The sequence below is a fragment of the Zingiber officinale genome, chromosome 8B, assembly GCF_018446385.1.
Source record: "Zingiber officinale cultivar Zhangliang chromosome 8B, Zo_v1.1, whole genome shotgun sequence".
Taxonomy (NCBI): Eukaryota; Viridiplantae; Streptophyta; class Magnoliopsida; order Zingiberales; family Zingiberaceae; genus Zingiber; species Zingiber officinale.
In genome coordinates this window covers 55,019,437-55,037,831 of record NC_056001.1, presented here as the reverse complement: position 1 = coordinate 55,037,831, position 18,395 = coordinate 55,019,437, and the positions used below count along the sequence as shown (strand labels likewise).

Here is an 18,395-nt window from a genome sequence, read left to right as displayed (position 1 = left end):
ATCTCGCTCGTCAACAAGAGATGCCTTGCTAAGTCTGCCTGCCTGGCTTGGCCAAAAGCCTTGCCCACTGCTATCTTTTCTCTTGTCGGCTTGGAGGTCATGCCACCGGTCAAGGTATCCATAAAGTTTAAAACAGTTGTCACGGGAGTGCTTAACGCTACCACAATGCGAGCAAGGAGCGGGCTTAGCGGTTGGACCTGTTCTCCCACCAGGACTCGACCAAGAACCAACATGAGGTGGAACCCGAGAGCCTGACCGAGAACCTCAGGTTGCTAAGCCTGCTCCATGTAGATCATTCACAGGGTGGCTGGTCATTACTGATTGTTGAGTAGCCTCCCAACAAACATGGATAAAAGCTTGCTATAGTGTGGCGAGTGGCTAGACTTGTAGGATATCGCTACGCATATTATCAAGGCCATCCAAAAATAGGTAGACGCAATCTTCTTGAACCAAGGAATTGTACTGCTAAATATCAACTGGGTAGTCCATCGGATTTAGTCATCGGAAATCAATTTCCCGCCAAAGTCCTTGAAGATCTAAATAGAACTCCTCTAGAAAACCACCGACTTGTTTAAGTCATGTCAAATGGCGATAAAGATCGTACACTTGAGAGGTGTTGTGGCTAGGGCGTCCCATACCGATTTCGTGGTTGGGAAGCGAATAAAATTCAAAATAAGGAAGACATCCATAGAGTTGATTAACTAACCTTTGACAATAACATTATTAGTATGCCATCGTCGAAAGGCCAGATTGGCCAGGGCTGGCTGAGGGAAATCTCCATTGATATATCCCAATTTATCTTTGTCCGGAATATACATTTCAACCACCTGGACTATAACGAATAGTTGGAGCCATCCAGCTTTATGCCAATCGAGGCTATAGCTATGTCAGATCCGGAGGTTGTGTGGCTGCCGAGTTGATTAAATTGAGTGGTTAGGTCGGTTGAAGGAATTTCAACGACCATGGTAGGGTGGTGGAAGAATTAGAATGTAGAGGTTGTAACTAGCTCTAATACCATGTCAAAACCTTTAGGTAGAAGAAAAGTATTTCTTTTCCTTGAATTATCCAACGATAATACATACATTATATAGTGATACAATGTGATATGCTAATTACAGTAAAAAATTGAATGCTGCCTATAACAACAACAATAACCAAACATTTTCCCACTAGTTGAATACTGCCTATCCTACCGTAATTTAGAGATTATATTCCTAACAAGTGATACGCTAATTATAATAAGAATTGAATGCTGCCAACTCAGTGATTATCTTTCCTAACTCACTCCAACAGGAGTGGGTAGGAAGCTCGTCGACAACCGACGGCCGAGATCTCAAGTATTGGAGTGTGGAATCGCTTCAACACTTCATGATGTCAATTGCCTACAAGCATCCAATCCACTCCTTCACATTTTTCAATTTCAAGAACATTATTCGGCGAAACCCAAAACTAAAGGCAATCATGAAGTCCTACATAGATACCATTATACCGTGCATCAGGAGCAACCTTGCCGCTACCGTCCTAAGCTCTGCATTCTCTCAAGCATTGACATTATTTACCACGCATTTATCTATAATTACCCTAAAATATGAAGAACAAAAAACAGCAGATGCACAATATTAACGCAGAGGCCATTGCTGAGCTAAACAAGATCGTGTGTGGCGACTCAGTCCAGTTTGACGGACTCCTCAAAAGGCACAACGGTTTTAGCTTTACTGTCTTAAGCTGTTGCATACATCTGGTCTATTAAAAAGAATTACACCAATAGGAACAGCAACGAGCTAGGCATGATCCCTTAAAAGAAAATTTTCCATATTGTTAAAGTAAAATCATTTCCAGCATAAATACAGAACAAACTACGGTAAAACTGAACAAAATAGGTAAAAGAGAAAATTAGGTTAAGATAATCACACAAGCGGAAGGGAAAACGCCGAAAACCGAATCCTTGTCAAACTTCTCGATCGTCTCCACGGGACTACCTATTTCGGCCGAGAGACCCATCACATGATAAAAAAAAAAACCTAGATCAACTCCCAAGCATCAGAACCAGGAGGAAGAATCAAATCCAAGAAGTAAGGAAAAAAAAAAGGCAAAAGCTTCAAACTACGGATAACCCTGATCTAACAACATCAGAATCATACACCACGACAAATCCGCAGTTGGTGGTGGGGAATAAGAATGCACAGACCGTTAAACGAAGATGATCTTGTTACGTACCTCAGACGGTTGCGATCGGGAAGGGATCAGGCGATCGCCTTCTGGAAGACAAGAGAATCACCGAGTGGAGGCGAGGGGGCAGGGAGGAGCTACACATGGGAGAGTGAGGAAACCCCTTGGTCACGCCGTTTCCACGTGATTAACTACCTCGAAATATCTTGTATCCTTACTGCACAGCACTTGACTCCGCTTCGAATAAATCCGCTTCTTAGTCCAAACAGCCAACACACTGTTACACAGAGCCTTTCCATATAGGACAACACAACGTGGCGCGACCATCTGGCATTGTTGCATTCGCTCACAAGAGAAGTTCCTGTCGTGATCACTTGCGAAGCCCAACAAATTACTTTATTAAAGAAGTAGGGCGCACCTAGACTCCAGCTGTAATTTACTCACATTTTTTTTTGTAAATAATTAAATTATTTAAGGAAGAGGCTTAAGCGGGGCCCGCCCCAAAACAGCCTTTGGTCAGGCGCCGAACTGCCACGTCATAAAACCACTTGGTCAACCCGGTCAAGACTACTTTAGACCATTACTAGATTGTTATTTGACAAAATTGCCCTCACTCGGTGAGTTTACAACTAAGTGAGAGTATGTCTATGAATGGAAATTCAAGTATGAAGATGGAAAAAGCGGTTTTCTTACATTTCTAAAACCAGGGGTATCCGTCGTAATTTAATAGAATGTGGGGGGCTATTAACCAAATCATTTAACCTTGGTTATGGGAGCCAACTCAGGTAGAATCCGATGGACGTCTGAAAAGAGATCGTGGAAAAATGAGCAAAAAGCGAGAATAAATGAGGAAAAAAGAACCAGATGAGGTGAGTTGTTTTAGGGTTAGGGTTTGACCGAAGCTGGCACGTAATCGAGACTTTTTTTTTCGTTTTTAAAATTCTGAGATCAATCGCCGGCGCTCCGGCGGGATCGCAGTGTTCCGAGGCGAGTTTGATGGTTCACCTGCCATCTGGCGTCTTCAAAGCAGCTATTATTTTGGGTAGGTGGCCGGCAAACTGACTGGCGTGAGCGGTATACTTCAGTCCACTCGGTTGCGTCGCGATCGGAAGTGTTGGCGGTCGGCTTTGACGCGGCTGCAGTTTTGGAGGGTTTCAAATCCGTAAAGATCGATCTTTGAAGGTGGTGGCGGATTGGGCATGCAATCTGGCAGCGGCCCCAGCCCGGCGCCGGCTCATCAGCCGCCGCCGGGGCGGTCGTCACCGTCTTCCGCCGCGTCTCCGTCCTCCTCGTCCTCCGCCGTCTCCGCTCCCAACCACCTTGGTCTCGAGTCGATGCAGCAGCGGCAACAGCAGCAGCGGCAGCTGCAGCTGGCTCATAGGAAGGTCAGTAGTGGACACCCGTTATTGTTTGTCTTCGTACCCTGACATGTGTGACAGTTGCGGCCGTTGCGTGGGGATCTGAGAAAAAGATGGTCGTCAATGTTTGTTTCCATATTTCGGGAAAAGTGGGGACAGAGTGTGTTCTGTAATTCTAAATAATCGGTTTTCGGAGAATTCGCACTGGACGTAGCGGCCTAGATTCGCTGTATCCTGTGCTTTTCTCACCAGTATGCTGTGTTTTTCTAACCAGGCTCCTTGTTCGATTTTGGTCATATGTTCTTTTCGTTCAAGTGCTTTTCTCTGCCATCTATCGGCGATTAGCTGACTCCCAGGTCGGCAGGGATGAACCTCTTTCTCTCCTCTTCCTATATCTCAATCTATGACAGATTTATTCAGCTTAATCTTCCATTTATTCTCTCTATCTATCTCTAGGCCTTGCAACTTCTTCTATTTGTATTTCGTTTTTGCGGCGTCAATCGATTCAGAGCTAAAATTATCGACTTGCATCCCAATTTTTGTTGTCTCCGAGCTTGACTTCTTCCATTCATTTCTTTTACATTTATGATTTCAAATGGATTGGTTTTCTCATGTTTGAATACGGATTTCTTTTCATTCTTTTGAAATGTCAGAACTTGACTATATTTTCAATTTTCAGTCTTTGTGAAGTCTGGCACAGCGATATAATAGTTTCTATACAAGGTTTTGTTTGGTTGTATGTTTCTGCAAATGTTTTACTGGAGCACTGAGCCTTCATCAGTGGTTAGGTTCGGACATCTTCTTCCAGTTGCTTCTTTTGGATTTCCTTTTTCTGATTATTTAGATGTTCATGATCATACTACTTGCCGGACTTTCTGTCTATTTTGTTTTGCAACGCTTGGATTCGACTCCGTCTTATATAGTTCATACATCAGTCTATGTATTGGCCAGAGCTAATGATATGTACAATTGTCATAAGAAACAAAGTTTTGGTTTTTTTTGTTGTACGTGACTAGTTTTGCTTGTATTTTAGGCATTACTAGCACAACAACAAAATCATCATCAGCAGCAGCAGCTAAGTAAAGCTGAAACCGATCAATCTCATCTTCCCTATCAAGCTGGTGGTACATTTGGAGTCTCTGGAGCTGGATTTCTGGCAAACTCTGCCCCAAATTTGTCTCAATCATCCAAAAAATATGGCAATATTCCTTATCAACCAAGTGTGTTGCAGCTTCGCGAAGAAAATCAAAGTAAAGGGCTTGGCACTGGACAACAACTGCAGAATCCAATTCATCAAGCTTACCTCCAATTTGCTTTGCAGTCTGCTCAGCAGAAATCTGATGGTAATTTCGCTATGCAGCAGCAAGTTAAAACCAGTATGGTTAGTCAATCTGGAAGAGATCAAGACATGATCATGAACAAATTAAAGATGCAGGAACTTATGTCACAGACTGCTAATAAGTCACAGATGCCCATGTTTAAGAGAACAGTTGAACAATTCACAAATGCTGAGAAGCAGATGGAGCAAGGTCGGACAAATCATGATCAAAGAAATGATCTGAAGCCTTTCCCAACAGATGCTCATTTGGCTTCTGTTAACATGATAAGACCAGTGCAATCACTGCTGCCACCATCTAATGTGCAAAATTTTGCAAACAACCAATTAGAGATGGTACAGATGCAAGCAATTCAGGCATGGGCTAAGGAACATAACATTGATCTGTCTGTTCCTGCAAATTTAAATTTGATTGCCCAAATTCTGCCACTTATGCAGTCGAATGGAGTTCCTGCTGGGCAAAAGCCAACTGAAACTAGTACGATGATACATCAATCTTTACCGACTTCTAAACAGCAGGCAATGCAGTCACCAGCTGGTAGTGAAAGTTCAGCTCATGGAAATTCAACAAGTGACTTGTCCGTTGGGCAGCATATGAAGCGTCGCCAAATGCTTCCACTGTGTTCTAATAGTGCTGGAGATACCCCTAGCATCAATAATAGTATTTTGCATATGAAACAGCAGCAGTTTGCTGAGAATAGCCAGGTCGGTCAGAATGAAACGGTTATTCGACTTCCAACAGTGCGCTGCAGTGGTGCACAAGATACACATTTGGCAAATTCATCTGGTTCCATGAATCATACCCTAGAAAAATCTAATTATAATAGTACTTCAATGGTGAATAAAATGCAAACGCAAAGTTTTAGGCCCTTGCAGCAAGCGAATCAGCCCATCCCATTACTTGCAACTCCATCCAATAATATTACAGGTGCTCATAATCCAACTGATACTGGATCTTCTCAGACACCAAAACAACATTTTGGGTTCACCAAGAAACAACTTCATGTTCTCAAGGCTCAAATCCTAGCTTTCAGGCGTTTGAAGGTACTTGAAAATTTTCCTGCTTTTTTTTCATTGAAAACTGTCACTTCATTTTTGTTTTCCTTGGTGCATTTGCCATGAAATTCTCTATAATTCATAAGGTGATACTGTTTTCCTTTCAAGATTTTAACTAAGAGTTTTTTTTTTTCGTGTCGTCCACAATAGCGTGGTGAACGAAGTCTACCACCTGAAGTTCTTCAAGCAATCTCAGATTCTGCTTCAGATTATCAACCATCTCATGGCCCCAGTCAACCTGAAAACGTAAACCATGATTCGGCAAAGACTGCTATCACCAGCAACAACGAGCATAGGAGAATCATAGAATCTAATAGCCAGACTGAACAATCTACCTTTGCGACCAAAAGGCATACTCAGATGAAGGAGGAGCCTTTTTATGGAGAGGAGAAAATTGCATTTGCCAGTCAAATGCAAGTTTCTGTTGATTTAGAAAAGGAGCCTGCGCACATGGGTTCTATTGGTAAGTTGGAAGAAAGTAGCTCCAATGTCAAATCCGAGCAAGAGAGTGAAAAGGGAAGTCAAAACTCATCCTCCAAAGGCGATTGTCATGTTGTCAAGGAAAAAGTTAGTCCTGCAGATGGTGGCAGTATGGTTCCTGGATGTGTGAAAATGCCTGCACCAACAAATACCACAGAATCTTCAAGAGATGGTGTTTTGAAAAAGTACCATGGCCCAATTTTTGATTTCTCATCATTTACTAGGAGACCTGACACCTTGGCATCAACGGCTACCAATTACTCCAGTAATCTAACTTTGGCTTATGATGTCAAAGATTTGCTGTATGAGGAAGCTAAATCTGTGCTTACCAAGAATAGAACAGAGAACTTAAAGAAGATTAGTTGGTTACTTGCATTTAACCTCGAACGGAAAATAATTAAGCCAGATCTTGTGGTACAGTTGCAAATTGAAGAGAAAAAACTCAAACTATTCAATCTTCAGGCACGTTTAAGGGATGAAATTGAACATCAACAAGAGGAGATAATGGCAATGTCTGACAGGCAATACCGCAAATTTGTTAGACAATGTGAACAGCAACGCGTTGAGCTAGCAAGGCAAGTTCAACAGCTGCAAAGGGCATCGAGAGAGAAGTTACTGAAATCCGTATTTCAGTGGCGTAAGAAACTCTTAGAGTCACATTGGGCCATTCGCGATGCTCGGACTACACGAAATAGAGGAATTGCTAAATATCATGAGAGGATGTTGAGAGAGTTTTCTAAGAGGGAGGATGAAGACAGAAATAAAAGAATGGAGGCATTGAAGAATAATGATGTAGATAGGTACCGTGAAATGTTACTGGAGCAGCAGACAAGCATCCAAGGAGATGCTGCTCAGCGTTATGCTGTTCTTTCTTCCTTTTTAACCCAGACAGAGGAGTATCTTCTCAGGCTTGGGGGGAAAATCACAGATGCAAAGGGTAATCAAGAGGTTGAAGAAGCAGCAAATGCTGCAGCTTCTGCTGCACGTGCACAGGTTTAATAATGCTGAATGATTTTTGCTCTTCTATCTCTTTTCCACTGCTTAATTATAGTACTATCATTACTGCTGACAGGGTCTTTCATCAGAAGAAATCAGAGCTGCAGCAGCATGCGCAGGGGAGGAAGTAATGATACGAAACCGGTTCTCTGAAATGAATGCCCCAAAGGACAGTTCTGTTAACAAGTAAGCTTGTCTTAATTTTTTGGCTATATATTTGATTGAAATGTTATCCTCTTCCTTGGAACGATATCTCCATCTCTCCTTTATTGTTTCTTATCTCACCTTTATTGTCTCATTGTCTCTATATTTTGTGTTAGGTATTATAATTTGGCTCATGCTGTGACAGAAAGAGTCACGAGGCAACCTTCGATGTTGCGGGCTGGAACCTTGAGAGACTATCAACTTGTAGGTTCAATTTCATAAATTTTTTTTGCATATGACTATAAGTTTGTAGATGAAGTGATTTTATTTAGTTATATTTCCAGGTTGGATTGCAGTGGATGCTTTCCTTGTACAATAACAAGTTGAATGGTATTTTGGCAGATGAGATGGGTCTCGGCAAGACTGTGCAGGTTGCTAATTTCTAAATCTTCATGCTATTTAATATTGCTGATACCCACTTATATTTTCCCTTCTGGATAACAAATTATACTGCATTAGTATATTATGTGCAATTTTGTTTATTTTTGGACTCTGGACTTGTTCTTTAATATTTGCTTCTTTGGAACATTTTTTGTCGATTTCAACTGAGTGCTTGTAATGTGAATGTTTGTAACATGAATGTTTGTAACATGAATGTTTGACATATTAAATTGATGAAGCATCATTTGATTTGTGAGCTCTACAGGTAATGGCACTGATTGCTTACCTGATGGAGTTCAAAGGAAATTATGGCCCACATTTGATCATCGTCCCTAATGCTGTTTTAGTAAATTGGAAGGTAATGCCTTTGGTTCAGTGTTATTCTTCAATATGCTCATGTTCTTAAAAAAAGAATTTGGAGAATGGGCTGACACTGCAAAATGTATTCAGAGTGAGCTGCTAAATTGGCTGCCATCTATATCATGCATTTTTTATGTTGGTAGCAAGGAAGAAAGGTCAAAGCTTTTCTCTCAGGTTGGTTGGTGTATACCTGTTTCTTTTATGATAATGTGATTTTCCACTTTTCTACTTTATGCACACGCCACTGATACATGAATTTCTTTACAAGTTCATGTTACAAACAATGAAAATCTGACAGGTGTCTACATTTAGTGGGCTATTTATTTACATGTAATTCTGCATGGTTATTGATGGATATCAACATGCTGAATGATTTGAGTGGTGCACATAAACTGTGACAATGTAACTGCCCATGCATGGATGATAACTTCTGTAGAAATCATAAGGAAACACCTAGAGCGCTAATATGAGAGTTTAGAGGAGTGGTGTAATTGAATTATACCAGGCCCACCTTTTATGCTCCAGTCCAACACAACATAAGACAAGCAAATATGCAATGTGAGACTGAAAAGACTAGTTATTTTGATAGCACTTCACTAAGAGGGTTGGTGTATATTTCAATAATATATTCATGAAAAAAGTCGTGTAGCTATGCTATGCTGATTCTTTGGACATAATAGTTTCTCATCATTAACAATCAAATGTAATGTGTTTAGTCTAATTATCACAATGCATGTAGTTCAAAGCTTGTGAAGCCAAGATGTTAGTGTTAGGTCACATCATCTCAAAATCTATGTTTGTAGCACAAAAGCAAGCTACAATAGTCTGGTTCTTTCTACCCAAAACAACATCTAACATAAGTGCATATTCTAACGTAGAGTTGCTGTTGATAGAAAGCACACATTATTTTGCTTATGAGAATGTTTCAATACTCAGTTGTACATGCTTCGTACAATTACACTTTTCTTCTTGGATGCTCTTTTACGCTATGTAGACCATTCAACACTTCTATCCTATGGCAATGACACACTTCAGATTTTTGTTTGCACGAATTGACTTGCTGCACCAAAAACGAAAGAGATCAGGTCTTTTAACTGCACAGTACATAATGTTTTCCCACAAGTCTCCAATATCATAGGCAGTCTTCGAAATCTTTGCCTGGTATCATTTGGAACAGTTGGAGTGTATACTGATTTGCATCCAAGGGTCTCACATAGATCCGTAGAACATATCCTCTGAGACAAGACTCTTTCCGCACTGTTAGGAATCTCAAACTCCAAAGCTTTACTTTCACTGATTTGTGTCAAATTCTTTCTTCAAATACTTTATACACTCTATGACACCATGCATTTCACTGTGACTTGTGAGTCAGTCATGACATTGCAACCAAAATAAACTGCCAAGAGTGCTATGCGCATGACTTTGTTTCAACTTAAAAAAATGCATGGTCAACTGCACTTTAGACTTTAAAGGTGAGAGGGGTTGTGAAGAAAGGTGTAACTGAATTGATTTGGGTAGTACAATACTACAATTTCATCTCATTTTCAAGTTTCAAATAAAATATTGTATAAGCAATGTGGGACTGAAAACTATATATTCTAACACTCAAGTAATTTGTTTCTATGAAACTTCACTTTGACCTTACAGATGAAATTTTACAACTGAAAGTTCTCATTCCTATGTCACTTTAACCTTTACAACTTGAACACATGTTTCAGCAACTTTGAGTATCAAGATTTTAATACTTTTTTATGATGTCTACCTAAGATTTTTGTCGGATCATTATGTATGGCACTTTGGCATAAGATTTTTGTTGGATTATTATGTATGACACGTTGACATGGTTGAAATACCATTGCAAAAATGCTAAAGTTATTTGATTGTCATCTGTCATGGTGGAAGTGGCATATTGATCAATTAGAGTGTTAATCAATTTCTTGGAAGCACATGTAATGCCTTTGTTGATTTTTGGTACTTTATTGGGTTTTTTCTTTCTGAATTTATCAAAGCAAAATACATGAATTTTAGTAGTGTACTTTTTTTAACCTAACTCATTAGTATATATTACTAGAGAGTAGAGATCCAAAACCAACCAGACCTAATTTAACATTATTTGACTCAAATGGTCCAATTCACTCAACTAATAATGCAAACATAGCATGAGGGTTCATTTACTATCACAAGGTTGAGTGCCTTGTGCACCTGGAAATTTTAGGTTAGATCGGGAGCAAAGCTGGACTTGACCCAATATACACTAATGGTAAGGAATGGAAAGGTGTGATCAACTTACCATGATAATATGTCAAGCCTCTCAATCCATGACTGACATTTTTGTTCTTGCTGAAGCTAATGTTTCTGTCATATCCTCATATCCTTTCTTTCTCCACATTCTTATTTTATATCCTTATTACTACTAAAATACATTTCATAAGAGCACAGTATCAAGATAATAGTTGCTATGCTAGATGAGTGTTAACTTATAATTTATCTACAGTTCTTTTTGAAAGAAATGCTTTATCTTTCTTGTTTTCTAAGTGGAGTATCTGTTCTTATCAGTTTAATATCAATCTTGTTTTCTTTACAGTGGTTTATGATTTGTGATTCACTTTAAATTATAACAATTGCTGACCACAGAATAGATATTATTTCATTCCCCATTTTAATCTACAAACTGATAGATTTTTGTTCTGTAGAATATAAATGATGGTTAATGTTGATGTAATTTTAGGGAAAAGTCCATAAAGTAAATGACATAAATATAATGACCCTTAGAAAAATAAGTTCCATAAGGCAAATGAATTAAATACTCCTTTTTGCTCAAAAATAAAGTCCCTCAGAAGCCTTGTGTTAACAGAAACAAAATAAACGACCAATTATACCAACATATAATCCACCCTTAAAAGCTGCATTAAGTTTTTTTCTTTTATGATATTTACAAGAATAGAAGGTCTAATCGGTTAGCTGAGGATGCATGAAATTTTTGGTTAAATTGATGATTGAAACTTTTTGGTTAATTAAGACTTCTAATGAATTGGAAGTTGGCATGTACTTCAACACCATATTGCATCCGTGCTCAGTTTCTTCTTTGTTTCTTTGCAGGAAGTATGTGCTGTTAAATTTAATGTGCTGGTAACAACTTATGAATTCATTATGTACGATCGCTCTAAGCTATCAAAAATTGATTGGAAGTACATCGTCATTGATGAAGCTCAAAGAATGAAAGATAGAGAATCTGTTTTGGCACGTGACCTTGATAGATACCGTTGCCAAAGGCGATTGCTACTCACTGGAACCCCTTTGCAGGTTTGATCTATCTACCTTTTATATTGGTAAACAACTAGAAGTGCTTGTGACATATTTATGCCACATAAATGTTTTGCAGTATGATAGTTTTAAATATTTTTTTTTCACAAAGTTCTATGCTTAGCTTGTTTGGTTGCATGCTTTATTATGGTTTCAAAAAGTGTAAGCAGGTGGTATGTGATTGACTCGCTTCATAGTGCATATGCAACTTACATAGCCATATGTTGGAACATATGCAGTCAAGTATTACAGTATTTAAAAAAATATTTTTTTTGATATCTAAAGTATTTATCACTTCCAAAAGTGTTTAAGCTAACACTTACTAGTCACAAACTACTAAGGTAATTCAAAATTTCAAGTAAAATTTGGTCGAGCTTAACATGGTTCAAATGAACCAAGATAAATTTTTTAACTGCATGTGCCAATTTAAAGATCTGTCTAGATGACTTCATATGAGCCCCAAGTGGTGGCTTTTAGAAACCATGTTTTATAAACCAAAATATCATAAGATATTACATGGTTTATGTTTTTTTTTAATTAGTCTTTAAAAATCTTACATCTAATAAAATTTTGGTTTATGAAACATGGTTTTTAATATTAACATGATGTGTGAGGATGAAACATAGTTTGCTTCCCTTCCATGTCTTCAACACATAATCGCCACTTGTGACGAAGTTACATCCCTCCCATGAAAGGTTTGGGGTTTTTCTTGATAACAATATACTTCATGCATCATTTTTCACAGGCGATCTTTCCTGTATGTAGTAGCCAATACCAGGTTCATCCTAGGTCATCTTATAGTCTTTAGAGGCTCGAGTGGGGCCCGTGTCAACTCAGATCTCATCTTTATCATTTTCTCTTTAATGACAAGAAAGCTATAAAAAAAATTGTGTATTAATTCTGTTGGTGAGTATGGTTTTCTTGTAAATTTGATTCTGCTTGGCATTTATCAAGATGTAGGGAACTAGGGATGAGTTGGTAGAAACTAAAATTTTAAGCTTCAGTTGATAAGATGATTAGTCTAGATTAATTTCAATTTGGAACTCAGACGTAGCCTCTTTTGGTGTCATGCCTTTGTATGTTAACATTATTTCCTTTCTTATAAATTAGATTTTTTTCTACATGGATTTAACTAATGATGTGGGTTTAAATCGAGCTAGTGAATCGAATTTTCCCAGCTTATAGTGTATGGGGATGATAGTTAGATCATATTTAGACAAGGTAACTCCGATTTCAGATATGTGTTAAATATGTTGGTTGAAAATCTATTTGCAGAATGACCTCAAGGAGCTGTGGTCCCTCTTAAATCTACTTCTTCCAGAAGTTTTCGATAATTGCAAGGCATTTCATGATTGGTTTTCGAAGCCCTTTCAGAAAGATGGTCCTCATAATGAAGAGGATGAGTGGCTTGAGACTGAAAAAAAGGTGATCATAATCCACAGACTGCACCAGATTCTGGAGCCTTTCATGCTGCGAAGACGTCTTGAGGATGTTGAAGGTTCACTTCCTCGGAAGGTAATTGTAGTGTGAACCAAAATGCAAATTATACGAGAGTTTCCATGAAGCTTTTTTGTTACTTTATTTTTGCAGATTCCAATTGTGGTTAGGTGTAGAATGTCAGCTATCCAAGGTGCCATTTATGACTGGATTAAACCTACTGGTACTATTAGGGTTGATCCTGAAGATGAGATCCGCCGTGTGCAAAAGAATCCACTGTACCAGGTTAAAACATATAAGAATCTTAACAATAAATGTATGGAGTTGAGGAAAGTTTGTAATCATCCTTTGCTTAACTATCCTTACTTGAGTAACTATTCGAAGGATTTCATTGTTAGATCGTGTGGGAAGCTTTGGGTTCTTGACAGAATTCTCATAAAACTTCACAGAGCTGGTCATCGAGTTCTCCTCTTTAGTACAATGACTAAACTTCTTGATATTTTAGAGGAGTACTTGCAGTGGCGAAGACTTGTCTATAGACGTATAGATGGTTCAACGTGCTTGGAGGATCGGGAATTGGCAATTGTAGATTTCAACAACCCTGATTCTGAGTGTTTTATCTTTTTGCTTAGCATTCGTGCTGCTGGAAGAGGTTTAAATCTCCAGACAGCAGATACAGTTGTTATATATGATCCTGATCCAAATCCCCAAAATGAAGAGCAAGCAGTTGCAAGGGCTCATCGGATTGGACAGAAACGAGAGGTGAAAGTCATATACATGGAAGCTGTTGTTGACAAAATCTCAAGCTATCTGAAAGAAGATGAGTTAAGGAGTGGAATAGCTGGGGATTCAGATGATGATCTTGCTGGCAGAGATAGGTACATGGGGTCAATTGAGAGCCTTATTAGAAGCAACATACAACAATATAAGCTAGATATGGCTGATGAAGTAATTAATGCTGGTCGTTTTGATCAAAGAACAACTCATGAGGAAAGACGAATGACACTGGAGATGCTGCTGCATGATGAAGAGAGATATCAGGAAAATGTACATGACGTTCCTTCTATGCAAGAAGTAAATCGCATGATTGCTCGTAGTGAGGAGGAGGTTGTACTATTTGATCAAATGGATGAGGATCTAGATTGGACTGCTGACATGATTAAACACAGTGAAGTCCCTAAGTGGCTTCGAGTTAGTTCTAGTGAGCTTGATGCCGTTACTGCTAGTTTATCCAAGAAACCTTTAAAAAACATATTGTCTGGCAATGTTGTAACTGAACCCAATGCACTTATGTGTGATCCTTCCTCTAGTAAAATGGAAAGGAGACGGGGCCGCCCTAGAAAAAATTATCAAGTTTATCTGGAATTGGATGATGAATATGGTGAAGATTCAGATATTGATTCAGAGGAGAGGAATGCTTCTGAAGAAGAGGTGGAAGTTGGGGGTTTCAATGATGAAGGGTTCAATGATGAAGAATTCATTGATGATGATGTTTTACGCAGCCATAAGATTCAAGTAACTCAGGGGATGGGTCATGATAAAAGGGGCCATGTGTCCTCTCAAACAATGGTTCGACGTTCTACAAACACATCTTCTGGAAGTGGTAGACTGTCACAACCTCAAACTCCTGTGTTGTCCTCACAAAAGTTTGGATCTCTTTCTTTATTAGAAGCCAGGCCTGGTCTTCCTTTGAAAAAGATGGTTGGTTAAACCTTATCGTACCTTTTTATGTTCTTTTCTATTTGATACTCGATTGACTTTAGTTATCTATTGATTTTTCAGTCTGAGGAACTAGAGGAAGGTGAAATTGCAGTCTCTGGTGATTCTCACTTGGATCTGCAACAATCAGGTAGCCAGCTTCATGACCATGAGGATGGAGAGGAAGATCAACAGGTTTTGCAACCAAAAATAAAGAGAAAGAGGAGTATAAGGATTCACCCAAGATATAATGTAGAAAAAGATGATAAACAATCAGATATTGCAAAAATTGCTGCACGTAGTTCAAAACTGCTAAAGGTTGGTAACGAATATGATAGTCCGTCAAGGACTGGAAAACTTGAGTCATTTTCTGATGCTGGTTTAGGGAAGCATGGCACAACTAATTCGTTGTTGAAGCACAAGCATAACACACCAGCAAAAAAGATTTCACCTATGCCAATCTCTGACAGAATAAGTTACTTTTCTGGTACAACCGAAGATGGTAATGGACATTCTAGAGAAAGTTGGAATAACAAGGCCAACAATTCTGGTGGGTCTACGCACATGGGTGAAAAAATGTCTGACATTACACAAAGAAAGGTAAGCCCCATTGTCTTTTAGCTGTTTTAGAATTATACCATTTTTGGCAGTGAGGAATTTTTTTGTTCAGCATTTGCAATATTGGGGGGCACAAAACAGAAGAATCGAATTACAACCAGTTAGCACAATTATTTTAGGAGAATGAATTGGGGTGGGGTGGCAAGAGTTGCAAAGGTGGGAATATTGAGATGGATGTGCAGGATAATTATGAGATTACCACAAAAAAATGTAATTGTTGTGTTGGCATCATGATAAAGTGAGAAAAATAAAAGACACGGAAGCATCTTCAAAAATAACCAATAGATTCTATAATTAAACAATCAACACGGTGTGTCTGGATGAAGTTCAAAGAAAGATCCAAATGATTTGGTTCACTGAAAATATGACTTCTCTTGGAGTTCAATTATGCACAGTATGATGACATTTAAACAGACTCGTAGATATTGTTTACTGATCATGTTAACAACTTATGTTTTTTGTTCACATTTCTATTTGATGTTTTGTATTTTATCTTCATGTCTAGCGAACTATTCGGGGCTTTTAGCTTCGACAGTTGACAAATAGAATGGAGTTAATAGTTATTTGTTTATTGTTCTTTTACTAAGGGTTAAATGCGAAGGGGAAGCTTGGTGCAACGGTAAAGTTGCTGCCATGTGACTTAAAGGACATGGGCTCAAGTCTCGGAAACTGTCTCTTGCAAAGCAAGGTAAGACTACGTATAGATCCTTCCCCAGAACTCCGCATTGGTGGGAGTTTCATGTATCTGGCTGCCTTTTTTACCAAGGGTTAAATGCAGTTTAGCATTTGAGTTTCACGTGTCTTAATAGTCCTTAGTGCTTATTACTCATCTTGCTGTCATCGAAAGTGATCTAAACAACACGGCATTGTTTTAAGTTCCTGATATGCGCTATCACCGTGCTGTTGAATTCAAGATTACTTACTTTCATACTTGTAGTGCAAGAATGTCATTAGCAAGCTGCAGATGAGAATACATAAAGATGGTAATCAAATTGTGCCAATTTTTTATGATTGGTGGAGGAGAAAAGAGAAACCAACATTTGCTATTAGTGCTGCAAGTGGCAATGTCCTGGATCTTCAGAGAATCGAACAGCGCGTGGACAATTTGGAGTACAGTGGTGTAACAGACTTCATAGCAGATGTGCAGACGATGCTAAAAAGTATAGTTCAGCATTGCAACTATACATACGAGGTATAGTCTGCTTCCTTCATTTCCAAGTTAAAGTACTTTAGAGTAGCAACCGATAAATCTGTTGTGCAAAATTATTGCATAATTTGTTTTCCAATTACTCTTCTTTTTCTTATGATGCATGATTTGTTACAAGTGCTGATCTTGCCAATGGCTGCATGATACTTCTTTGTTAACACAGTCGATCTATACAGCAAAGTGCTTTCTTCTCTATGTTGCTGTGCGAGTATAATTATTTGGAAAACCAAGGAAAACTGAACCAACCTGAGTCTGAATTGGGTTTCTAGTCGTGAAACACGCTCTAGTTTGGTCGGGTTTACAGTTTTTTTTTAATATATATATCTAAAACCTAAAACATCCAACCTGAACTGATTGGATACATAGGAATATGAAATTATACACAATCTAATAATTATTGGTAAAGTAGCATAAAGTTCAAAGCAATAATAAATGCCCAAATGTTGATTGTATTCCGCTCACAAAAAACTTGAAAGAACCCAAAATTCAAAAAAAAAAAAAAAAGAAGCAAGACTGCTCTCTTGTTATTTTTCTCTGCAGTTAAATTGTTCTACTGTGACATTCAACAAAATATTTTTTATGATTGATCATCGTGTGATAAATTTTTTGTAATATCTGATTAGTGCGTAACTTTTCATATTCAGTTTGGTTAACCTTTCTATATGTAATTTTGTGAGCCTTCCCTCTTCCCCACTAATACCTTCCATCCAAGTAATGGCCATTTGCTTGTGAACATTATAAACTTTCAAGAATGTTCGGTATTAGGAACCATTATGGGTTATATTATCCTGATCGTGTTCCTCTTTTATTGCAGGTGAAGTGTGAAGCCGACAAGCTCCAAGCTTTGTTCTTTAATATAATGAAGATTGCATTTCCAGATTCAGATTTCCGGCAAGCTAGGAATGCAGTTACATTTTCTAACCCTAGGAAGCCTGCGACAATGCCAGCTGGTTCATCGCATAAACTAATCACCAACAAAATCAAGCGGCACACACTCATTAACAAGTTGGAGAAATCCTCGCCTCCACCAAGAACCTCACCTCATATGGCCACTCCTATGGACGATGAATCCAGGACCAAGTTGACATCTTCCAAGCAGCCAAAAGATTCGAGGCCGGTTTCCGGGAGCTGGACAGAGAAGGCACTTGAACCTTCACAATACCCGCCGCACCCGGGTGATCTTGTCATCTGCAAGAAGAAGAGGAAAGAAAGGGACAAATCCTCTGTCAAGCAAAGAATTGGTCCTGCATCACCATTGAACCCCAGTCGCTTCGGACCCCTCTCCCCAACCAGTTCAGGAGGCATGAGCTCCGGGCCATCTTCCTCGATCAACCGAAACTCCACCCTTTCAATTCCAAGAAATTCCAATTCATCTCTCCAGGCAAAGCACACATCCAGCTTGCCACATCGCGAGATGCAACGGCCCAATGATCGCAACAGGGTTTCGTGCAGTATAGCAGATATACAATGGGCCAAACCTGTAAAAAGGATGAGAACAGATAGCGGTAAAAGGAGGCCGAGCCAGATGTGAGTCGAAATTCGATGTATATATATTCCTGTATTATTGTATCCTTTCGATTTGGTAGTAGCCATTCTACAAGAGAAAGTCGCTTTTGTTCCTTTTTGATTCCCCATCTCTCCTTTGAACACTCATAGGCAAGGTAGTGGTGGTGGTAATGGTTGTAAGATCTCAAGACCACATTGATGAATGAGAATTAACCTCCGCAAAATTTATTCGTACCCCCCGGCCGCGACTCTTTTCAGTGGTCGATTGCTTTCTGATATCTTGCAG

General features: G+C 39.0%; 1 protein-coding gene and 1 long non-coding RNA gene across 3 annotated transcripts in view; one reads left to right on the top strand and one right to left on the bottom strand.

Annotated features, from left to right (window-relative positions):
* LOC122016892 overlaps positions 1–18,395 on the bottom strand; it is a 45,746-nt gene that overhangs the window by 8,763 nt on the left and 18,588 nt on the right. The gene's annotated exons all lie outside the window — the stretch shown is intronic.
* LOC122016889 (ATP-dependent helicase BRM-like) lies at positions 2,986–18,343 on the top strand. Of its 2 annotated transcripts, none has more exons than XR_006121219.1 (14): positions 2,986–3,554; positions 4,561–5,907; positions 6,070–7,392; positions 7,472–7,581; positions 7,716–7,803; positions 7,884–7,970; positions 8,246–8,338; positions 8,431–8,514; positions 11,440–11,643; positions 12,919–13,158; positions 13,234–14,781; positions 14,863–15,378; positions 15,984–16,084; positions 16,334–16,476. XR_006121219.1 is itself a non-coding variant. In XM_042574317.1 (14 exons), the coding sequence occupies exons 1-14, from the start codon at positions 3,369–3,371 to the stop codon at positions 18,132–18,134; spliced, it is 6,798 nt and encodes a 2,265-aa protein (XP_042430251.1). In that variant the 5' UTR covers positions 2,987–3,368; the 3' UTR covers positions 18,135–18,343. The 2 variants fall into 2 exon arrangements, 1 of the variants encoding a protein (XP_042430251.1); XM_042574317.1 differs by lacking the exon at positions 15,984–16,084 and adding an exon at positions 17,418–18,343 and having other exon boundaries at positions 2,987–3,554; positions 16,334–16,588.